Consider the following 24,098-nt stretch of genomic DNA (forward strand, 5'->3'; position numbering starts at 1 on the left):
GACCTTAAAGTCCTCTGCAGGACAGACCAGGAGAGGCGGTCCTGTAGGTACGTGGGTCCTAGGCCGCATAGGGCTTTAAAGGTCCAAACAAGCACCTTAAACCTGACCCTGTACTCCACCGGGAGCCAGTGCAGTTGGTAAAGCACTGGATGAATGTGATCCCGTAAGGAGCCTCGCCGCGGCATTCTGCACCCGCTGGAGTTTCTGGGTCAGCTTCAAAGGTCATCATTCTGCCCGGACACTGAGGTCAAGCGCCGAGGGCCTTCTGGCTGTTCCCTTGGGGCAAGAAGCCAAGTTACAGGGAACCAGACAGAGGGCCTTCTCGTGGTGGCCCCTGCCCTGTGGAACGCCCTCCCACTAGGTGTCAAAGAGAAGAATAACTACCAAACTTTAGAAGACATCTGAAGGCAGCCCTGTTTAGGGAAGCTTTTAATGTTTAATCGGTTATTGTATTTTAGTGTTTTGTTGGAAACCGCCCAGAGTGGCTGAGGAAACCCAGCCAAATGGGCGGGGTGTAAATAAATTATTATTATTATTATTATTATTATTATTATTATTATTATTATTATCAAGGGCAGCCCCACCTAGATGACCCCAGGGGTCCCTTCCAGCTCTACAATGCTCCAATCCCATTCTTCTCCCACTCTTGTTTTCCTAAGTGGCTCAGTGTCAGCTCATGGTGCACAGAACCCTTTCCCCTCTGAGAGCCACATTCCCTTCTGGGGTGCCTCTCGGGGGCCACATCACCCCCAGAGGCCAAAGCGGTCTGGGCCACAAACGTCCGTTCTACGTTGGAGCGAAAGGTTAACATCCCTTTGCACACAACCCATCCAGGCATTCTTCTTATTATTATTATTATTATCAGTGTTCAAGGAAACTTCCCTGGCAAGCAGGGCTGGGGAGTGGAGGAGGGCGCCTGGGGCCAGTGTCGGGGGCCAGGAAGAGAAGTCTTGGGGGCTACTTTCAGGCTCTACCTCTGTGGTGAACCGGCATGGCTCTCCCCACACAGACACAGGCTTTGTCTTCCCAGCAACCCTGCAGGGTAGACTAGGCAGAGAGAGAGAGAGAGCGCTTTGTGGGTGAACGAAGGTTTGGACCCAGATCTCCCTAGGCGACGTCTCCAGCCCCATGACGTCACCTTCGCCCTGCAATAGAGCCTGAAAAGTCCTCCTGCCTGCTCAGTGGTGGCACCGCAAAAATATATAAATTCAGGGGAGGGGCACAGAAGGGGAGAAGTATATTTCTAGGTGGGCATGGTGGGCCCCACATGTTGAGATATCTGAAATGATAATAACCATGGGATACAGTGGACGCTCGGGTTGCGAACGTGATCTGTGCAGGATGCATGGGTCACAATTCGGCACTTCTGTGCATGCATGCGCAAAGCGCGATTTAGCATTTATGTGCATACGCGACCGCCAAAACCCGGAAGTAACCCGTTCTGGTACTTCTGGCTTTCGGCGGTCTGTAACCTGAAAAAAACGCAAAATGAAGCGTCTGTAACCCGAGGTATGACTGTAACAGGAGTCCAGAAATTGGGACAGGGGAAAGTGGGGGGAGTGAGTTCCTTGTTTGGGGGCCACTTGATCTTCTGACCCCCCCTCTGGCACCACCCATTTTCCTGCCTGGCTCCCTGCCAGTCATTTTCGGGCCCAGGAAGCTTCAATCTCTCCTTTTTGAAGGGTGGTTGTGGGGAGAGGTTGTGGGCACTGCCCAGGTCGCTTCCCCTGGGGACTTCACCTGTCCTTTCTTTCCTACCTGGCACAGGTGTGGACTGCTCTGCCCTGGAGGGCGCCGCCTACAGCCACTGCGGGCCCCCCTGCCCCCGCTTCTGCGACGACATCTTGGTGAGGCCCGGTGGGCATCTCTGCCTGGGGGACCCCCAGCCCACAGCTTTTGTCTCTGGGACATATTTCATCTTCATCAATTGCTTTCCCACCCCACCTTCCTGCCCCCAAGGAGCTCAAGTTGGTCCTCTCCTCCTGTCATCCTCACAACAACCCTGTGAGGTTGAAATCCTGCCTGCCCCAGCCGGCACAGCTGCCGCAGACTCCGTGCTCTCTTGCAAACCCTGCCCCTCCTCGTGGCATGGGCCTTTGTCTTCCTGCCCCCCCTCACCCCCTCTCCCCCCCCCATAGCACTGCCTGTGGACCTGCGAGCCCGGCTGCTACTGCTCCGGGGGGAAAGTCCTGAACGGCACGGCCTGCGTGGAGAAGGACCTGTGCACCTGCCTGGACCTGCTCACCGGCCTCCGACACCTGCCGGGAGAGACCGTCCCTCGCTCCGACGGATGCAACACCTGGTGAGGCCAGGCAGAGATGGGGGGCTGAGGGCTGGGCCCTCCAGGGGGGCCGGGGGTCAAAGGCCAGCTACTATCTAGCTGCGATTGGGCACACCTCCGGCCTCTACAACTCCATGATTCTGTTATCATTTACTTGTGAGTCCTGCTTTGCAGGGGGTTACTCTAAGGTTACCAGATTTTTTTTCAATGGATCCAGGGACACTTTTCAACTTCAGTGGATTTTGCCAGGGGACTGATTTGTAAATCCAGGGACCATCCCCGGGAAACAAGGATGTCTGGTAACTTTGTTGTTGTTTAGTCATTTAGTCGTGTCTGCCTCTTCGTGAGCCCCTGGACCAGAGCACGCCAGGCACTCCTGTCTTCCACTGCCTCCCGCAGTTTGGTCAAACTCATGCTGGTAGCTTCAAGAACACTGTCCCACCATCTCGTCCTCTGTCGTCCCCTTCTCCTTGTTCCCTCAATCTTTCCCAGTATCAGGGTCTTATGTTGGGATTCAGAACTTACTGGGTTAATTGTGTTCTGAGTTGTGCCTCCCATTCTGACGTTTTGGAAGGAGGGAGGAGCTCTACTTGTTGTTCTCTCTTTGTCTCTGAGAGAGACGGACGCCATGAATGCTAGCAGTCCAGGAGAATCTGGGAAATGCTGAGCTGTAAATATTTGCTGCAATAAAGAACTGATGAATTTGGACACACCAGTGCTTCGTGTGTTTGTCTGGATCTGAGGCAGACTGCAACGGTTTTGATCCGCTGTGTTTTTACTCTGCAAGGCGAAACCGGAGAAGAAGAAGGTCTGAGAGCAGCTTGGCTGGGAAGCGTGCCGGACCGCATTATGCTGGGGCTAATTGGGGCCATAAAGTAATTAGCGAGCCAGTGCCAATTAAGATCTTATCAGATTTCGTCACAGGTTATGGGGGACCTAATTACCGCTAATAAAACTGTTGCTGAGAGTCTGCCGGTGAGCTTTGAAGTTTGAAGTCAGCTTGGCAATAGCTGGAAGACGCTACTGAAGCGGAGCAGAGGTCTGCGTTCTGTGTTTTGCCTGCTGCAGAGAGGCAAGAGTTGCTCAGAGCTGAGAGAGCAGCTGAAGAATCGGGTGCCGGAGGGCTGACTGGTGATACGAGCAGATGGAAGTTTGCATTGTGCCAGGAGTGCAACACTGTATTTTATCTGTGCCTTATTTGTTGAAAAAGGGGTTTAAGGTTTGCTTTGAACACGATGTTTGTACAATCTCCAAAGGAGGGAAGCAACTGGTCAGAGTTGCAAAGGGGCAGAATGATCTCTTCATTCTTACAACGTCTCTGAAGGGTGAGGGGAAGGTTGAGAAAGCACAAGCCCTGCGTGCTACAGTTCCCACTCATGTTTCATGTTCTTGTGCGTGGCATAAGAAGACAGCACATGCTTGTCTTGAAGAACTACAGGTGCTACCTGAGGTTTCCAAAGGCTGTAGAATTGAGGAATGTGCAAGAGTCCTAGATTGTCAGGCTTGCAGACAGGCAAAGGTAAGAGGGTGCAGTTACCCCAGGGTGGAGAGGGTAACCACAAAACCTCTTGATCTTGTGCACATAGATCTGTTGGGTCCCATGAAGGAACCAAGTTTGGGAGGGGCCAGGTTTCTGCTGACGCTGCAGGATGATTTTTCGCAGAACACCTGGACACATGGTCTCAAATCCAAGGAAGATGCAGCACAGCTGATTAGTCGTTGGATTGAGGAGGTGGAACTAAGGTTCTCCACCAGAGTCAGGGAAATTGCTAGTGACAGAGGTTCACAGTTCACTGGGTCTGCATTGCAGAAGTTCTTTCACAAGAAAGGGATAAGTCACACAGTGACTTCTCCTCAACAGAGGGGGGTGGCAGAGCTCAGAAGTGAGGCTCTGGTTAAGGCTGCACAGGTGATGCTGTCAGATTCTGGGTTACCTCCAAAGTTTTGGATGGAGGCAGTTAAATATGTGAGCTTCACCTGGAATAGGTCCTACAATTCAGTGGTAGGAGACACACCGTTTTTCATGCTTCACGGGAGGAAGCCGCAGGTACATTTCCTCCGTGAGTTCGGATCAACGGCCTTGCTGCCGGTGCCTGAAGCTTTGCGAGGGCCAGGTGAACCCAAGTTCCAGAAAATGATCTTCTGTGGGTATGAGCCAACGGCTCGTGCATGGAGGTTTGCGTACCCGTCAGGTGATCAGAGTAAGCTGCTGATCAGTAAACACGCTGAGTTCTGTAAGCAGGAGGAAAGGTCAAAGAACCCTGCCAGACGCGATATTCTTTCAGAATGTCTTTCTGATTCAGAGCAGGAAGGTTCTGATGAAGAGGAAGGAGAGCCAGGGGCTGAGTCTGCTGATGACGATCAGCTCACTGACCAAAGTCAGGAGCAGGATGGGGCATCTCCACAAGTTGTAAAAAGGGAGCCCAAGAGTGAGCCTAGTTCTCCTGTGAGGGTAATTCCAAGGGTTCGAAGACGTGTTAAGTCAGAGGGGGAATCCCAGGATGCAAAGGACACACCTGCTGACCACAGTGAGTCAGAGGAAGTGCCTGAGTTTGTGCCCAGGCGGTCCAGTCGCACAACGAAGGGAATTCCACCTGAAAGGTATCAGGCCACAGGTGCGTGGGTAAGTTTCGCACAGTGCGAATCTGAGAGTTGTGAGGATGTTCCACAGATGCCTGACAGGAACGCCAGGAGAGGGCGCAAGGCATTGGGGAAGGGATTGATCTCACAGAGGTCTGCAAAGGTACATCCACAGATCTTGTCAGGAATGGAGGCAAGAGGGGGTGTTGGGATTCAGAACTTACTGGGTTAATTGTGTTCTGAGTTGTGCCTCCCATTCTGACGTTTTGGAAGGAGGGAGGAGCTCTACTTGTTGTTCTCTCTTTGTCTCTGAGAGAGACGGACGCCATGAATGCTAGCAGTCCAGGAGAATCTGGGAAATGCTGAGCTGTAAATATTTGCTGCAATAAAGAACTGATGAATTTGGACACACCAGTGCTTCGTGTGTTTGTCTGGATCTGAGGCAGACTGCAACGGTTTTGATCCGCTGTGTTTTTACTCTGCAAGGCGAAACCGGAGAAGAAGAAGGTCTGAGAGCAGCTTGGCTGGGAAGCGTGCCGGACCGCATTATGCTGGGGCTAATTGGGGCCATAAAGTAATTAGCCAGCCAGTGCCAATTAAGATCTTATCAGATTTCGTCACATCTTATTCCAGGGAGTCTTCTCTTCTCATGAGGTGGCCAAAGTCTTGGAGCCTCAGCTTCAGGATCTGTCCTTCCAGTGAACACTCAGGGCTGATTTCCTTCAGAATGGAGAGGTTGGATCTTCTTGCAGTCCATGGGACTCTCAAGAGTCTCCTCCAGCACCAGAATTCAAAAGCATCCATTCTTCGGCGATCAGCCTTCTTTATGGTCCAGCTCTCACTTCTATACATCACTACCGGGAAAACCAGAGCTTTAACTATACGTACCTTTGTCGGCAAGGTGATGTCTGTGCTTTTTAAGATGCTGTCTAGGTTTGTCATTGCTTCTGGTAACCTTAGGTTAGTCTAGATCAGGGGTCCCCAAACTAAGGCCTGTGGGCTGGATAAGGCCCAAGGGACTCGTTTGCCTGGCCCGCAGCAACCCCCCCCCCCACCGCCCACTCTTACCAGCGCTGCGCTGCACAGCTGCCCACTTCCGGGTCGGAGGAGCACCGGAAATAGTTTGTGTGCATGCACAAGCATTATTTGCACATGTGCAAGCATTATTTCCAGTGCACACCCGGGTCGAAGGAGGCCCGTGCACATGGGCACAAGCTATTTCTGGTGCTCCTCTGACCCCTGGTCTAGATGGCTCTTGGGGACCCTTCCATTGACTGATTGATTGATTGATGATTGATTGACTGATTGAATTTTACATAACCAATTTGAATTCAAACATTATACAGTACATCAGCATCATCATTTAGGATTCCCTGAACCCCTTGACTCCCCTCCACTTTTCCATGGTTACCGTTATCAATCTTTTTTTCCCAACTGCCTCCCTTATTTTCTCTATTTTTCAAAAAAAAAACCCAATAATCCATTTTTTTACCACAATTCTTCGTATAACAGGCATGACTCAAATCCTGCCAAAGTTTTTAGCTGTTTACAGTGTTCTCTTAAGCACATTGTAAATTTCCCCCATTCCTTCTTAAAGTTCTTCTCTTCTTGGTTTCTGATTTCCCTGGTCAATTTCGCCATTTTGGCGTAGTCCATCATCTTCATCAACCATTTGTCTCTGGTCGGAACTTTATCGTCTTTCCATCTCTGGTCCAGTAGTATCTGCGCTCCTGTCACCACACACGTGAATAGTCGTTTCTGCTCCTTCGGAATCTCTGCACCTAAAGTACCTAGTAGAAAAGCCTCTGGTTTCCCCCCCAAAAAATGTTATTTTAAACATTTTTTTCAACTCATTATAAATCGTTTCCCAGAATGCTTTTGTTATCTTGCACGTCGACACCAGGCAAGGGCGTCTCCCATCTCCTGCCTCTTTCTCTCTTCCCAGCACCTGCTCCAAAGGGAAGCTGATCTGCACCAGTCAAGCTTGTGCCGGTGAGTCCCACAGGGAGGTTTTGCCAGGCAGAGGGGGGGGGCCTCACAGAGAGGAAGGAGCCCCCCCATGGGAAAGGCTTCATTAGGACCCTAGCAACCTCTTTCCCTCCTTATTCTAGTTCCCGGCAGCTGGTGCGACTGGTCCCCGTGGAGCCCGTGCTCCAGGACGTGTGGCAACGAAATGGTCACCCGCTACCGGGCCTGCGCTTGCCCCAAGCCCCAGAACGGGGGTCCCGAGTGCGAGGGGCTGCAGGAGCAGCACGGCGACAGCGGAATCCAGCTCCAGAGGAAGGAGTGCCCCATGGACTCTTTCTGCCCAGGTACCAAACTTCTGGGGCAAACAGGAGGGTGGCTGAGTGTGGAAACCAGACTCACAGATCCTGCAAATGGACTTTTGTAGAAGTGGTTAGGGAGGGAGAGGCTCAGGGGGGGGGGGGCTCAGCGCCTTTTCTTCCTACTGTGCAATATGCTTATTGTGCATTTATAGCCCGCCTTGAAGAGCTCAAGGTGACCTAGAGGGTTCTTCCCTCCGTTTTAGCATCACAACAACCCTGAGAGGTAGGCTAGGCTGAGAGGCAGCGACTGGCGCCCACCAAACTTCATAGCTGAACATTAGTGATTTGAACCCTCGGCCCTCCAGCTCCCAGCCTGACACTCTGACTCCTACCCCAGCTTAATAATAATAATAATAATAATAATAATAATAATAATAATTTTATTACTTGTACCCCACCCATCCGACTGGGTGTTTAGGAAGGGAATAAGGGTTACAACAGGTCAATTTTTATTAAGGGTTTTCAACGTAAAATACAATAAAAGCCAAACTGATCAAAAGAAGGTAAGCAAGAAAGAAGCGAAAATAAGCAAAGGAAGGAAGGAAGGAAGAAGAAGAGGAGAAGAGAAAGAAGGGAAAATAAACACAAGGTGCTCTGTTATAATTATATTGTAACCCAGGCTTCTTCAAACTCGGCCCTCCAAATGTTTTTGGCCTACAACTCCCATGATCCCTAGCTTGCAGGACCAGTGGTCAGGGATGATGGGAGTTGTAGTCCAACAACATCTGGAGGGGCGAGTTTGAGGAAGCCTGGGTTACGATATAATTATAACGGAGCACCTTGTGTTTATTTTCCCTTCTTTTCCTTCTTCCTTCCTTCCTTTGCTTATTCTAGCTTCTTGTCTGCTTACCTTCTTTTTATCAGTTTGGCTTTTATTGTATTTTACTTTGAAAACCCTTAATAAAAATTGATATCGAGGAAAGAGGAAGGGCTCAGCAGACACACACACACCCTTTTCTCTTGCGCCTCACAGTGGACGGGGCCTGGAGTACGTGGAGCCCCTGGTCCCCCTGCGACGCCTGCGGAGGAGAGTCGGCCCGGAGCCGGGAGTGCAGCAACCCCCCTGCCCGCTTTGGGGGGCTTCCCTGCCCTGGCGAAGCCCGGCAGACCCTCTCGTGCCACGACGGAGTCACCGAGTGCGAAGGTGAGAAGGTGCAATGGGCTGGGCGGATAATTTTAGAATACCTAACTGTGAAGATACATAGAATGAAAGGGTTTAAGGTCAGTGAAAAAGAGGAGGATTGGTTTGAGAAGATATTGAATTATTTGAGTAAGTAAAGGTAAAGGTAAAGGTACCCCTGCCCGTACGGGCCAGTCTTGACAGACTCTGGGGTTGTGCGCCCATCTCACTTAAGAGGCCAGGGGCCAGCGCTGTCCGGAGACACTTCCGGGTCACGTGGCCAGCGTGACATCGCCGTTTACCTTCCCGCTGGTAAGCGGTCCCTATTTATCTACTTGCACCCGGAGGTGCTTTCGAACTGCTAGGTTGGCAGGCGCTGGGACCGAGCAGCGGGAGCGCACCCCGCCGCAGGGATTCGAACCGCCGACCTTTCGATCGGCAAGCCCTAGGCGCTGAGGCTTTAACCCACAGCACCACCTGCGTCCCTAATTATTTGAGTAGGTTTGAACAATTTGGGGCAATTAAAATGTTAAAAGTTAAATAAACCTTGTGGAAGGAGGAGTGTTAATGTATATAGAAGAGTACATATGGTTGGTTTGAATATGTTATTATTGAATATGTATATTATTGAATATTGTATACCCAATGTATCAGCCGTCTGGGGGGTTTCACTGTTTGTGTTTCGGTGGTTGGTAATAAAATAAAATAAAATAAAAACAAAAAAAGATATTCTGGGGGGCGCTGTTGTTGCCCCCCAAAAAGCCCCATAATCAGAGAGGTGGGGGTGGCACTGAGGTTGGGGGGGATGAACATCAGAACATACAACAGTGGTCCTCAAAAAACACCCTTTATACCCATATTTTCGGAAGGAAAATTAGTTTGCGCCCACCAGATTTTTTTTTATTGGTAATAAGTTCATTGGATCAGGCTCCTTTGAATCACCTGCTTTTACGGTTAATAAGTTTTTGGAGAAAGCGTGGGATTACTGTATATCATTAATACGTTGCGGCGGAATTTAAGATTTTCAGAGGTGAATATTCTTTTGAACTCTAGAGCTGTTGCGTGGAAAGTGACAATGGGAGAGCGAAAATGGAGCCCAGCTGCCCTAAGGGTTGCTAAGAGATTGAGACTGATGAACAGGAATAATAATATTTATTAATTTATTCATTCATTCATACATACATGCATACATACAGTGGTACCTTGGGTTACATACGCTTCAGGTTACAGACTCCGCTAACCCAGAAATTGGGCTTCAGGTTAAGAACTTTGCTTCAGGATGAGAACAGAAATTGTGCTCCGGCGGTGCAGCGGCAGCAGGAGGCCCCATTAGCTAGAGTGGTGCTTCAGGTTAAGAACAGTTTCAGGCTAAGTACGGACCTCCAGAACGAATTAAGTACTTAACCCGAGGTACCACTGTACATACATACCCTGGCCACCCGGCTGCCTTTCCCCAGCCACTCTGGGCAGCTCCCAACAGAATATTTAAAACGCAATAAAACATCAAACATTAGAGACTTCCCTAAACAGGGCTGCATTCAGGTGTCTTCTAAAGTCAGATAGTTGTTTATTTCCTTGACATCTGATAGGATGTACATTTCCAAAATATAAGATTAAAAAACAAATAAAACAAAACCTACATACAGCAACAGCGTTTTGTGTTGTGCAGGCTCCTATGATGTAAGTCCTGGGCCCCGCCTGCTCCCTCAAATATCCCTGGTTTGCTCCTTTCTACATATAGAGTGCCTACATCCTGCTATTTATAATTATTAGTAGTTTGCATCATATATTGACACCTATAATTATTTCATGTTATAGGAAGTTTCTGGAGACTAGATGATGAGTCTTTGTAAATGGTGTTTCTAAAGGAACTTGGCAGGGGGTTGGACTCGATGGCCCTTGTGGTCTCTTCCAACTCTATGATTCTATGATTCTATGATTCTTGCCAAATGCCAATGTGTTTGCATTATTTTGTTATGAATAAAAAATCATTTTAAGTTAGAGCTTCATAATTATTTCACTTCAACAATGACTTTGTTAAAATGCATACTTTGTGATGTGCAAATGGCTTTAGATACCTATTAGGTCCAGAAATGACCATATAGCGTATAATCAACACAAAAAACAGTGACAATTTGTTGTTGACAAAGGACAGGTGGACATAGAAAGGGCCCCATTACCTTCAGTAGCTGAGGGCCGCATCAAACCTAAATCCAGCCCTGGGTGGGAACACGGAGTGAAAGTTCACCCCCAAGATGCGCACAGAGATCTGAGTGGCTTTTTCCTGCTCCCCCCAGACTGCAGCGGGGGCCAGGTGTCGTTCCCCTGCGGCAAGGCCTGCCCACGCACCTGCGAGGACCTGCACCCGGACACCGCCTGCTTGGACAGCCTCCAGTGCCAGCTCTCGTGCGCCTGCCCAGGCGGGCAGCTGCTGCAGGATGGCGTGTGTGTCCCACCAGCGCACTGCCGCTGCAAGTACCAGAACACCTGGCTGGGTGAGTGAGTGAATGAATCTTTAACAAAGGGAGCTGCCTTGTTTGGAGTCAGGCCATTGCCCCGTCTAGCTCTGTAATGACCACACTGGCTGGCAGAAGCTCTCCAGGATTTCAGGCAGGGGAACTGAATGAATCAAGGACCTTCTGCATGCCAAGCACGTGTTCTACTGTAGCCTTTCAGACCTTTCCCATGGGTCGGGTGAGCGTTGCTCCCGGGAGGGAGGGAGGAGCCAATAGACACTGAGGGTAGGTTCAGAGAAAGAGTTTATTTCTGTTCTCGGGAAGAGCAGAAAGGCACTGCATGATCAGTCACAAGCAAGCACACCTAAAGAGCAGTTACATGCAGCCTATATTCCCTTTAGGTCCCCTTTCCCCCTCCCCAGGAATCCAGCCTCCTGAGTTTGTACACGTAAGTTTGTATCCTTGAGCATGAATAGAAATTGTTTCTGTACTCTTATCTGGCACTCCTGGCGCCATTCCCGGGGTCTGTGCGTCAGCGTGGTCAGGATAGTTACAACCGGTAAGATAAGTTGGATGCGCCATCCCGTCACTACTCGGAACTGACAAGGCCATCTATTACGCCTTCATGGACTGATAAAGGAGAACACTTTGTTTATTCAGCTACTTTGTGTTATACAGCCCAAGCTAATGGATTTTAGCTAATGGATCCTCAAAGAAAGAATTTGGGAAGTTTGGGGCCTAGTTGGGGTGACTACACAGTCAGGTTTGGGTAACCCGTCCCTTCACTACCACCCAACTACTAGGAGCATAGGAAGCAGCCGGTCCGCCTACCTCAGTGTTGTCTACCCTGGCAGGCAGCGACTTTTCGGGGGATTGAACCAGCGACCTTTTGCAGGCCAAGCAGCTGCTCTGCCACTGAGCCACAGATCTTTCCCAGCCCAGTTTGCTGGGCTTGGCAATCATTTTAGAGGAGGGAATTCAAGATGGAGTGGGGCCTGATTCACACAGGGAGGGTAAGGGGAGCAGGAGGAAACGGCCAAGTCTGAATTCTTCTTTCTTTCCCCCGTCTTGGCAGGTGTCCCCGAAGGACGGAATCTCTCTCTGTGGTCAGGGCTCCCCCCCTGGGAGTACGTCCAGCCTGGGGAGACGGTAACTGGACCCTGCCAGAACTGGTGAGTCTGGCCAAACCAGGCTAATGACGCTTTTAATACCTTTATTTGGTTTATTTTGTAAGATTTATACCCCCTTTGTTTCCTTTGGAGGGGGCACACCTAAATTTCACTGCAACTTGGGTTGACTTTATAAGCACAACACGGCGATCTTCTGGCACCAGCACTTTGCATGGCATGGCTGACAAATTTTACCTAAAGCTCCCTTTCTTTCGTGAACCAGGCTCACCAGTGGGGGGGAAATAACATATCTTTTGCCACTAGCTGGTGCTGCAGTTATATAAATACAGTAGTACTTGGTTCTCAAACTTAATCCGTTCCAGAAGTCCGTTCCAAAACCAAAGCGTTCCAAAGCCAAGGTGCCCTTTCCCATAGGAAGTAATGCAAAATCAATTAATCCGTTCCAGACTTTTAAAAACAACCCCTAAAATAATAATAATAATAATAATTTTTATTTATACCCCACCCTCCCCAGCCAAGGCCGGGTTCAGAGCGGCAATTTCACATGGATTTTACTATTAACAACACCACTGATCCATAAAACAAAAGCAATAATAATGTACTATACTATAAAATAAATAAAACAGTATTGTAGATGATAAAAATAAAAATTATTTTGTTTCTTACCTGCACTGATGATGGTCATTGTTTGGATGGGGGGCTTTTATCCATTTTCACAGTCTCAATCAATCAATCAATCAATCAGTAGCTGAACTGGGTTCCACACAGTCACAAAAACAAATGAACCGAAAAAGCCTCAAAAACAAAAAATGCAAAATAAATAGCAAAAACAAAAGCGCCAAACTTAATCTGTTCCGGAAGTCCATTTGACTTCCAAAATGTTTGAAAACCAAGGCACAGCTTCTGATTGGTGCAGGCGCCCCGGAAGCAATAGCCGACAGCCGCATCAGACGTTCAGCTTCCGAAAGACATTAGTAAACTGGAACACTTACTTCTGGGTTTTCAGTGTTTGAGAACCAAGGTACCACTGTATTCTGATTTAAAGTTTACATTCATTCATTTATTTATTATATTTGTACGCCACCCTTTCTCCAAAGATCACAGGGCCGTTCACAACATAAAAATGCAAAATGAGAGCATGAGTTACCATATATAATCATATCACTTTTAGGATAAAAACCTTAACATCTGTATTTGCTGAAATGCATGGTTTAAAGTCTCTCTCTGTGTGTGTTTTTAACATCAAGTTGGATAAATGAAACCTTAAGATTTTAGCCCTAAACTGAAATTTAGGATTGATCTGATGAAAGCAGATCTTACTCAATGAGGGCAATATTTTCCCTCAAATCTGCACTTACTTTTTAATTACTTCAGTCCATGTCCAAGCATTATTTATTTTAGGATTTTTCACCATACTTTGGTTTTGTTTTTTAATGTGCATCGTCATTTAGTCTATATTCTTGGCAGTTCAATTAATTTGTCCCATTAATTTATGATTCGGTATGTTATGCTGTCTTAACACCAAATCAGTTCTTTTGTGTGTTACTACTGTGAAAATTCCAGTTTTGAGGGTTTTGTAGCTCCTGTTTAAGAAATACGATGTTTGATGTACTTATTGTTAAAAATTTAATAAAAATCATTTAAAAACAAACAAACAAACCTCAAGGTGGTTTACGAAAAGAAAAGAAAACAGTAAGTTTATCAATTAAAAAAACAATTAACAACAATTTAATACCTTCCCCAAATTAAAAATCAGCAATAAGCTAAAACCAGACTAAAACACCCACCCACATTCTAGATGTCTGGTTGGGCTTGTCTAAACCAAAATGTTTTTAGCAGGCGCCAAAAGTGTACAGTGAAGGCTGCTGACTGTTGTCAAGTGGCAGGCAGTTCCAAAGTGAAAAATCTGTTTCTTACAAATGCGGAACAAATATATATAGAATTTCGACTTTGCTTTTCATTCATATATACCACTTAGAGATTATTTTCATTCATATATACCACTTAGAGATTATTCTTCTTTTTCTCGTGGAAATGTAAAACACAGAATGGAAACAATTTAAGTACATAAAAATAAAGAAATGTGAATGGTGTTATGTCTGCTTGGCCATTAGCTTCCCTCTGTACCATTTCTTCTCCCCCAGCACCTGTGTGGCTGGGCACCTGCAATGCGATGTGGACCCCTCGTGCCGCCTGGATGGGGGCTGGGGCCCCTGGGGGCCATGGTCGCCCTGCAGTCAGAGCTGCGGGGAGGGAGCCGAGTTCCGATTCCGCGAGTGCGACCACCCAGCCCCCCAGAATGGAGGCAGGGGGTGCCTGGGCAGCAGGGAGCAGCAGAAAGCTTGCCAGAGACAGAAAGATTGCCCAGGTGAGGTGGACGGGGGTGGGGTGGGATAATAATAATAATAATTTTATTTATACCCTGCCGATCTGGCTGGGCCTCCCCAGCCACTCTGGGCTGCTCCCAACAGAATATTATTATTATTATTATTATTATTATTATTATTATTATTATTTAAAAAGCAAAAATAATAATAAAAAGATGTGTTTTTAACTTTTCTGATCTAAACTTTTTAAAATAATAATAATAAAAAATCCTGTTTTGTTTCGTTTTCCTTCCTTCCTTCCTTCCTTCCTTCCTTCCTTCCTTCCTTCCTTCCCTTCACCTCTGCTTCCTCCATGTCCCCACAGAGGAGGAGGCGTGGGGCGACTGGTCCCCCTGGGAGCCCTGCAGTGTCACCTGTGGAGGAGGAGAGCAAATGCGGATCCGCCGGTGCCGGGAGCCCGACTGCCAGGGCTTGGCCGCCCAGAGCAAGACCTGCAACACCCAAGTGTGCCTTGGTGAGTCGGTGGCTCCAGGGGCGTAAAAAGGGGGGGCGGAGGGGGCGGTACGCCCCGGGCACCGCCCTGGGGTGGGGGTGACAAGATGGCCCGCTGCCTCCGCCCAGCTGTAGAGCAGCGGAGGGCATGCACGCAGTCAGTGTGGGCGCTGCTCACGTGGCTACTGTACCGGCTGCCACGCATACGCAGTTCATACAGACGTCTTGCATGCATCACCTGGCGGTTCGCCCCACCCCAGGCGACAGAGAGGGTTCCTCCGCCACTGGGTGGCTCCCCCCAATATTGAAACTCCCCGCTTCTCTGAGGAGCACAGACCGGCTCACTCTTTCCTCCCCAATCCAGCTTCTCCAGGCAGGTAGTTTCAAAGTTGCCTGGGAGGAGCCACCACCGAGAAGGCCCTGCTAGGCATCCCCACCAGGGCTGGATTTAGGTTTAATGAGGCCCTAAGCTGCTGAAGGTAACAGGGCCCTTTCTATGTCCAGCTGTCCTATGTCAACATCAAATTGTTGCTGCTTTTTGTGTTGAATATATGCTGTATGGTCATTTATGGACCTCATAGGTATCTCAAGCCATTTGCACATCACAAAATACGTATTTTATCAAAGTAATTGTTGAACTGAAATACAGTTAAGAAGAAGTATATTAATAGTGAAATAATTATTAAGCTCTGGCTGAAAATGATTTTTTTATTCATAACAAACTTAATAATGCAAACACATTGGCATTTGGGAATAACAAGAGTTCCTTTAGAAACACCATTTACAAAGATTCATCAACTAGTCTCTAGAAACTTGCTATAACATGAAATAATAATAGGTGCAAATATAATAATAATAATAATAATAATAATAATAATAATAATAATAATAATAATATCTTTATTGTCATTGCCCCCTCTCGGGGACAACGAAATTACTTGGCTGCTCCATCCACCCAGGTAGGGCACTCCACTCAAAATCAGAACAACTATAAAAACACTAATTAAAACAATACAGTATAATACAGCAAGGAAGATTAGATGACTTTCAAAGTCCAGGTTTCCCATTCAGGGCCGAGATCGCTCTGGAGAAGAAGCTGTTCTTGAGACGGCTCGTTCTTGTCTTCATCGTCCTCTATCTCCGTCCCGATGGCAGGAGCTCGAAGAGACAGTGACCAGGATGTGATGGATCTTTTACTATGTCCAGTGCCTTCCTATGGCACCTTGTGGCATAGATCTGCTCTAAGGTGGAGAGTGGGCAGCCAACAATGCTCTCTGCTGCCTTAACAACTCTGCACAACCCCATCCTGTCCTGGGTAGTACAGCTTCCCTACCACACACATAAGCCATAAGTGAGCACGCTCGCAATGGCACAGTGATAGAAGGCAAGCAGCAGTTTCTGCGGAAGATGGTTTTTCCTTAGGATTCTCAAAAAGTACACTCTCTGCTGCGCCTTCTTCACAAGCCCCCTTGTGTTGGCACTCCAGGACCGATCCTCTTGTAATTCAATACCCAAAAATCTGAACGTTGTTACCCTCTCCACACAGACCCCATCAATCAAAAGTGGCTGGACATTGCTCTTCTATATGATGCAAACTGCTAAAAATTATAAATAGCAGAATGTAGGCACCCTATATATAGAAAGGAGCAAACCAGTGATATTTGAGGGAGCAGGCGAGGGCCATGACTTACATCACAGGAGCCTGCACAACACAAAATGCTGTTGCTGGATGTAGGTTTTGTTTTATTTGGTTTTATCATATATTTTGGAAATGCACATCCAGCGTTTTTTTCCTTTAACTTTGGGGGGGGGGGCAAGAGAGTGGGGCCCATAGCTATAGCTTGTTCAGCTTATACATAAATCCGGCACTGATCCCTCCAAGGGACCGAGAGAAGGGCCTCTGGTCACCCTTGCAATCCTTCTCCCATTCTCTCAGAGGTCGGCTGCCCAGTGGGGCGTCTGTACCGGGAATGCCTGCAGGAAGAGGGGTGCCCCTACAGCTGCGCCCATCTCACCCGCCAGATGGACTGCTTCTCGGATGGCTGCGAGGAAGGGTGCCACTGCCCCGTGGGCACCTACCAGCACGAAGGGGCCTGCGTCCAGGTGGGGACCTCTGAATTTCTCTGTCTCTCTCTGTCTGTCTGATGGTGGAGGTAGAACATAAGTCCTTCCCCCAAACCTGCTGTCTGTGCTGAGGAAGGCTGAGTTTTTTGCACACAACTAATAATACTAATAGAGAAGCGGGTGGTGCTGTGGGTTAAACCACAGAGCCTAGGACTTGCCGATCTGAAGGTCGGCGGTTCGAATCCCTGCGACAGGGTGAGCTCCCATTGCTCGGTCCCTGCTCCTGCCAACCTAGCAGTTCGAAAGCACGTCAAAGTGCAAGTAGATAAATAGGTACCGCTCTGGCCGGAAGGTAAACGGCGTTTCCATGCGCTGCTCTGGTTTGCCAGAAGCGGCTTAGTCATGCTGGCCACATGACCCAGAAGCTGTACGCCGGCTCCCTTGGCCAGTAAAGCGAGATGAGCGCCGCAACCCCAGAGTCGGCCACGTCTGGACCTAATGGTCAGGGGTCCCTTTACCTTTACCTTTAATAATACTAATACTAGTACTAATACTAATAATAATTTATTACTTATACCCTGCCCATCTGGCTGGGTTTCCCCAGTCACTCTGGGCAGCTCCCAACAGAAATAATATAACAACAACAGGTTGATTTGAATATGTTATTATTGAATATTGTATACCCAGTGTATCAGCCCCCTGGGGGGTTTCACTGTTTGTGTTTTGGTGGTTGGTAAAAATATATATATATATATATATATATATATATATATATATATATTAAAAAACAACAACAACAGTGCAATAAAACAACAGACATTAAAAGCTTCCCTAAACAGGGCTGCCTTCAGATGTCTTCTAAATGTCAGGTAGTTGTTTAACTCTTTGACATCTGATGGGAGGGTGTTCCACAGGGTGGGTGCCACCACCGAGAAGGCCCTCTGCCTGGTTCCCTGTAACCTCACTTCTCACAGGGAGGGAATTGCCAGAAGGCCCTCGGAGCTGGATCTCGGTGTGCTTTGGAGTGGTTTAATAATAATAATTTCTACATAGCAAATTATTAAAATAAATCATCTTCATTATTTCCCTGCCCCTTTTTTTCTCCCTCCCCCCAAATGTCCCTCAGCTCCTCTCTCTGATTTCTCAACTCATGTTGTTCTCTGCATATTGTAAAATTGTATACATCCTTGTGTTATCTATCTACTATGTTGACCCTCACTAAATTTGTGTATGCTTATTCAAAACCTGCCAAGGAGTCCAGTTCATTTTGTAGTTGTTTTAAGTAATTTGTAAAAAGTTCCCCTTCTTCTTTAAAGTCACAGTTGTCCTTATCTCGCAATTTGTATGTCAATTTCGCCAGCTCTGCAACAGCTCATCAATTTCTCTTGCTACTGTTCTTTTGTCGGCGCTTCTTTGTTCTTCCGTCCTCGTGCTATCAAGACTCTTGCCTCCGTTGTAGCATACATAAATAAGTTCTTTGTTTTCCTTGGCAGGTCTTGTCCTAACAAAAATGCTTCTGCTTTTTTTTAGAAATGTCATTTTAAACATTTTCTTCAGCTCATTATATATCATTTCCCAAAATTTTTTAATTTCTCTGCATTCCCACCACATATGATAAAAGGTTCCTAACTTTTCTTCACATTTCCAGCATATTATTTGACCCGGTTTTATACATTCTTGCTATTTGTACTGGCGTTACATACCATCTACACATCGTTTTCATGTAGTTTTCTTGAAAAGAGAACAATCTGTAAATTGACCTCTTTTCAGGTCCCCTCTCTTTCTCTTTCTCTCTGCCTTAGGAGTGCCCCTGCATCCTGACTGAAGACACTCTCAAGATGTTCTGGAACCACTCCTCGGATCCCAGCCCCGCTCTGGGCATCCTCACAGCACAGGGTCAGCGGCTCTCCCTGGGAGAAGAAGTTGCCCCAAACACCACCATCTATTCTGCCTGCAGCAACTGGTGAGCTCAGCCAGATCTGAACTGTTCCCTCCATGCCCAGCTCACAGGCAAAGCCTCACCTGTGCCACTGCAGCCTGAAAGGCGAGCAGAAAGTGTCTCATCCCACACGTGGCTGCCCCCCTGGCATGCCAGCTGCGCACCCAGCTTGTGATTTTTTTGGTAATTATTTGTATATTTGGAACAGATTTTATATATACATATACAGTCATACCTCAGATTACAGATGCTTCAGGTTGTGTTTTTTCGGGTTACGGGCCGCTGAAACCTGGAAGTACCAGAATAATAATAATAATAATAATAATAATAATAATAATAATAATATCTTTATTGTCATTGCCCCCTCTCGGGGACAACGAAATTACTTGGCTGCTCCATCCACCCAGGTAGGGCACTCCACTCAAAATCAGAACAACTATAAAAACACTAATTAAAACAATACAGTATAATACAGCAAGGAAGATTAGATGACTTTCAAAGTCCAGGTTTCCCATTCAGGGCCGAGATCGCTCTGGAGAAGAAGCTGTTCTTGAGACGGCTCGTTCTTGTCTTCATCGTCCTCTATCTCCGTCCCGACGGCAGGAGCTCGAAGAGACAGTGACCAGGATGCGATGGATCTTTTACTATGTCCAGTGCCTTCCTATGGCACCTTGTGGCATAAATCTGCTCTAAGGTGGAGAGTGGGCAGCCAACAATGCTCTCTGCTGCCTTCACAACTCTGCACAACCCCATCCTGTCCTGGGTAGTACAGCTTCCGTACCACACACATAAGTCATAAGTGAGCACGCTCTCAATGGCACAGTGATAGAAGGCAAGCAGCAGTTTCTGCGGAAGATGGTTTTTCCTTAGGATTCTCAAAAAGTACACTCTCTGCTGCGCCTTCTTCACAAGCCCCCTTGTGTTGGCACTCCAGGACAGTTCCTCTTGTAATTCAATACCCAAAAATCTGAACGTTGTTACCCTCTCCACACAGACCCCATGAATCAAAAGTGGCTGGACATTGCTCTTCTGTCTCCTGAAGTCCACCACAAGCTCCTTTGTCTTCCTTGTATTTATGAGCAAGTTGTTAGCTCTGCACCACTCTGTCAGCCGCTCCACCTCATCTCTATAGTCCGTTTCACCCTCCCTTTCACGGTTGTGTCATCTGCAAATTTGACAACCCTATTACTAGGGTGAGCAGCAACACAATCGTACGTGTAGAGAATATAAAGGAGTGGACTAAGTACGCATCCCTGTGGTGTTCCTGTGTTAGTCTTAAGCGTATTAGAGGTATAAGGGCCCAACCGAACCCTCTGGGGGCGGTCTGACAGAAAGTCCAATATCCACCCACAAAGTGATAACGGAACAGGTTATGTCTGGGTTTCGGCGCTCATGCATGCGCAGAAGCGCTAAATCGCAACCCCCACATGCGCAGACACGGGTTGCAAACGCTGCGGATTGTGAACTTGCATCATGCACAGATCACGTTCGCAACCCGAGCGTCCACTGTAGTTTAATTCAATTAATGATGAATATTCTTCTTTTTATCTGTAAGCCAGCTTGAGCCCAGCAAGGGGGGGGGGGAGATGGTTTATAAATAAATATTAAGCTTTTTATATTATTATTAGGCTATTTTGATTACCGTAGATTCTGGTGTATAAGACGACTTTTTAACCCCAGAAAAGAGGTTAAAAAGTTGGGGGTCGTCTTATACACCGGGTAATAATTCCAGCTGCTGGTTGCAGGTTTGCCCTCAGCGTTCACATCTGCGTAGCGTCCCAAGAGGCTGCCTTATGCAGTGGTACCTTGGTTCTCAGACTTAATCCGTTCTGGAAGTCCATTCCAAAACCAAAGCGTTCCAGAGTCAAGGTGCGCTTTCCCATAGAAAGCAATTCAAAATGGATTAATCCGTTCCAGACTTTTAAAAACAATGCGCCAAAACAGCAATTTAACATGGATTTTACTGTCTAACGAGACCACTGATCCATAAAATGGAAGCAATAATCAATGCGCTGTACTATGAAATAAATAAGACAGTATTGTAGATGATAAAAATGAAAATTAATTTTTCTTACTGCACTGATGATAGTCATTGTTTGGATGGGGGGCTTTTATCCATTTCCTGAGTCATACAATCAATCAGTCAGCAGCTGAACTGGGTTCCACACAGTCACAAAAAAGACTCTCCTCCCTGGAAGAGAGGGGAGTGGTTGTGGGCGGGAGCCCGAGCACCGCCCCTAGCAGGGGGGGTTAGCCCCCTGCCTCCACCTCACCTGGCTGGCGCCCACGCCCCCCCCCCCCCCGGTAGGCATCCAACCAGGTGCCACGGGGGGGGGGGGCGTGTTCAGGAGCCTTTTGCTGCAGCGCCAGCCTCTCCCCGGCCTCACAGTCACAAAAACAAATTAACTGACAAAGCCTGAAAAACAAAAAATGCAAAATAAATAGCAAAAACAAAAGCACCAAACTTAATCCATTCCAGAAGTCCGTTTGACTTCCGAAATGTTCGAAAACCAAGGCGCAGCTTCTGATTGGTGCAGGCACCCCAGAAACAATAGCTGACAGCCGCCCTAAAAACGTTTGAAAACCGGAAAACTTACTTTCAAGTTTTCGGCGTTTGGGAACCAAAGCATTTGAGAACCAAGGGACCACTGTATTGAGTCAGATTATGCCTCTGTCTGGTCGACTGCAGTTCTCCAGGCAATGAGGAGCCTTTCCCCATCCTTACCTTGGAGATACACTTGAGGATCATCATAGAAATGTTGGAAGGGGACCCATAGGAGTCATCTAGACCAACCCCCTGCAAACGCAGGAATCACAACTGACTTTGAGACTCTTCCCAACTGTCTCATCTCCTCCGTTCAGCTCCTGCCGCAACGGGCAGCTGGTCTGCGCTTTCTCCCGCTGCCCCGTGGACGGGGGCTTCTCAGCCTGGAGCCCGTGGGCCCCCTGCTCCTTGACCTGCGGGGGGCTGGGGAACATGACCAGGACAAGAGAGTGTGCCAACCCCAAGCCTGCCGACGGCGGGAAGGACTGCGCTGGCCCTCGGGTGGACATCAAGTACTGTCAGACGCTGGATTGCCAGGGTAAGAGGGCAGAGTCAGGAGCAAAGGTGCCTGATGATGATGATGATGATGATGTTAATGGAATGTAAATGGGTAAAATTGATGGTAATTGCAGCCAGACAGGTTATAGCGAGTACTTGGAAAAATACAGAAGAGCTAGGGGTGAGCCAATGGAGGGAAAAATCGAAAAATATTATAATCTTAGAATATCTAACTGTGAAGATACATAAGATGAAAGGGTTTTAGGTCAGTGAGAAGGAGGAGGGTTGAATTATTTGGGCAGGTTTGAACAATTTGGGGCAATTAAAATGTTAAAATGTTAAAAATAAACCTTGTGGAGGGAAGAGTGTTAAGGTACGGTATATAGAATTGTACATATGGTTGGTTTGAATATGTTATTATTGATTATGTATACCCAATGTATAAGATGCCTGGGGGGCTTCACTCTTTGTTTTCACTGTTTGTGTTTTGGTTGTTGGTAAAAATAATAACAAAAAAAACAAAAAACTATAAAGGAAGACTATAAAATTCTTCTTCTTCTTCTTCTTCTTCTTCTTCTTCTTATTATTATTATTATACCCCGCCCATCTAGCTGAGTTTCCCCAGCCACTCTGGGAGGCTCCCAACAGGATATTAAAAAAAAAAAAAATCAAACATTAGAAGCTTCCCTAAACAGGGCTGCCTTCAGATGTCTTCCAAAAGTCGGATAGTTGTTTATTTCTTTGACATCTGATGGGAGGATGTTCCACAGGGTGGGCGCCACCACCGAGAAGGCCCTCTGCCCGGTTCCCTGTAGCTTCACTTCTTGCAGGGAGGGAACCACCAGAAGCCCCTCGGCGCTCCTTCTGGTCTACTGGGGAATTCCAGCCAGAGGGTGGGGTATAAAAAATAAAATTATTATTTATTATTATTATTCTTCGCTCTGCCCAATGGCACGCAGCCGGTCAGGGCCCCAGGTGTCTGGCCACTGGTTTTGCCACAGATCATCGCCCTGTGGTGACACTGAGGCAGGTTTTTCCACCGTGGGACCTGCATGATGGTGGAGACAAGGGGAAACCTGTGAAGACTGCCACCATTAGTTAACCCCAGCATGTTCTTTTCCTCCTTTTTCACAGCGGTGGCTGGACCCACAAAACAGCCTGTCTCTGTTGTCCCAGGTAAGGGGGTGGGGAGAGGAACGGGGAGGACCCAAAATCTGGTTGAGAAGCCTGTTCCCTTTGGGGAGGCAGAGGAACCCCACCCCACCCGGAAAGCCAAGCTGCTCCTCTGCCCCACTCTCCAGGCTCCGAGGAGGACAGCTTCACCCCTTGGTCGCCCTGGACTCCTTGCTCCAAAACCTGCAGCGACCCCGACCTGCCGGCCCTCAAGACCCGCATGCGGTTCTGCCGAGGGTGGGCCAACTGCACGGGGGACTCCTTCCAGGAGCGGGAGTGCAACCTGCCCCAGTGCACAGGTGAGGGACCCAGAGCCAGCCGCCCAGAGGGGCTGGGAGCAACCCAGCCAGATGGGCAGGGTACAAATAATGAAATTACTGTTGTAATTAAGGGGCTCACAGCCAGCGGTTAGTGGATGGGCTGAAATAACGCAGGAAGACCTTCCCCAACAGGTACAAAGTGATGCTCAGCTGGGGCAAAGAATCTTAATTTCTCACGGGAACTGAACTGGAAGTGATGGACCAGGAACGAGACCTTTGGGGTCAGGGTGGAGAGCCCAACAAAGAGGTCGAAACAGTGTGAAAAGGGCAGATAAAAAGAGGTCCATCGTCACGCAGCTCACTGTTAAACTGTGGAACTCCCTCCCACAGTGCCCACCGACCCATTTAGTCGTTTAGTCGTGTCCGCCTCTTCGTGACTCCATGGACCAGAGCACGCCAGGCACTCCTGTCTTCCACTGCCCCCCACAGTTTGGTCAAATCCTGGTAGCTTTGAGAACGCTGTCCCACCATCTCATCCTCTGTCGTCCCCTTCTCCTTGTGCCCTCCATCTTTCTCAACATCAGGGTCTTTTCCAGGGAGTCTTCTCTTCTCCTGAGGTGGCCAAAGTCTTGGAGTCTCAGCTTCAGGATCTGTCCTTCCAGTGAGCACTCAGGGCTGATTTCCTTCAGAATGGAGAGGTTGGATCTTCTTGCAGTCCATGGGACTCTCAAGAGTCTCCTCCAGAATTCAAAAGCATCAATTCTTCGGCGATCAGCCTTCTTTATGGTCCAGCTCTCACTTCCATACGTCACTACTGACCTAGATGGCTTTAAAAGAGGATTAGGCAAATTCATGGAGGGTCAGCAGTGGCCACTAGCCAGGACGGCTGTGCTCTGCCTCAACAGC

At 47.9% G+C, this 24,098-nt stretch overlaps 1 protein-coding gene and 2 long non-coding RNA genes across 3 annotated transcripts in view; 1 reads left to right on the forward strand and 2 right to left on the reverse strand.

The window, feature by feature from the left end:
* LOC307227146 (SCO-spondin-like) overlaps nucleotides 1-24,098 on the forward strand; it is a 181,490-nt gene that overhangs the window by 120,589 nt on the left and 36,803 nt on the right. The window contains exons 71-84 of the mRNA XM_079996268.1: nucleotides 1,768-1,847; nucleotides 2,139-2,302; nucleotides 6,807-6,853; nucleotides 6,973-7,173; nucleotides 8,162-8,332; nucleotides 10,606-10,803; nucleotides 11,840-11,936; nucleotides 14,039-14,262; nucleotides 14,586-14,735; nucleotides 16,650-16,816; nucleotides 18,580-18,740; nucleotides 21,579-21,799; nucleotides 22,894-22,935; nucleotides 23,061-23,231. Of these exons, the coding sequence (XP_079852394.1) occupies nucleotides 1,768-1,847; nucleotides 2,139-2,302; nucleotides 6,807-6,853; nucleotides 6,973-7,173; nucleotides 8,162-8,332; nucleotides 10,606-10,803; nucleotides 11,840-11,936; nucleotides 14,039-14,262; nucleotides 14,586-14,735; nucleotides 16,650-16,816; nucleotides 18,580-18,740; nucleotides 21,579-21,799; nucleotides 22,894-22,935; nucleotides 23,061-23,231 (2,094 nt within the window). The remainder of the gene's footprint in view (nucleotides 1-1,767; nucleotides 1,848-2,138; nucleotides 2,303-6,806; nucleotides 6,854-6,972; nucleotides 7,174-8,161; nucleotides 8,333-10,605; nucleotides 10,804-11,839; nucleotides 11,937-14,038; nucleotides 14,263-14,585; nucleotides 14,736-16,649; nucleotides 16,817-18,579; nucleotides 18,741-21,578; nucleotides 21,800-22,893; nucleotides 22,936-23,060; nucleotides 23,232-24,098) is intronic.
* On the reverse strand, nucleotides 15,597-16,293 carry LOC307199329. Its single transcript, XR_013831880.1, has 2 exons — nucleotides 15,700-16,293; nucleotides 15,597-15,658 (listed from the first exon to the last, which is right to left on the reverse strand). It is a non-coding gene; the product is annotated as an uncharacterized lncRNA (long non-coding RNA).
* On the reverse strand, nucleotides 19,048-20,076 carry LOC307199328. The gene is made up of 2 exons (XR_013831879.1): nucleotides 19,151-20,076; nucleotides 19,048-19,109 (listed from the first exon to the last, which is right to left on the reverse strand). It is a non-coding gene; the product is annotated as an uncharacterized lncRNA (long non-coding RNA).

This window comes from Podarcis cretensis (genome assembly GCF_951804945.1).
Source record: "Podarcis cretensis genome assembly, chromosome: 12".
Lineage (NCBI taxonomy): Eukaryota > Metazoa > Chordata > Lepidosauria > Squamata > Lacertidae > Podarcis > Podarcis cretensis.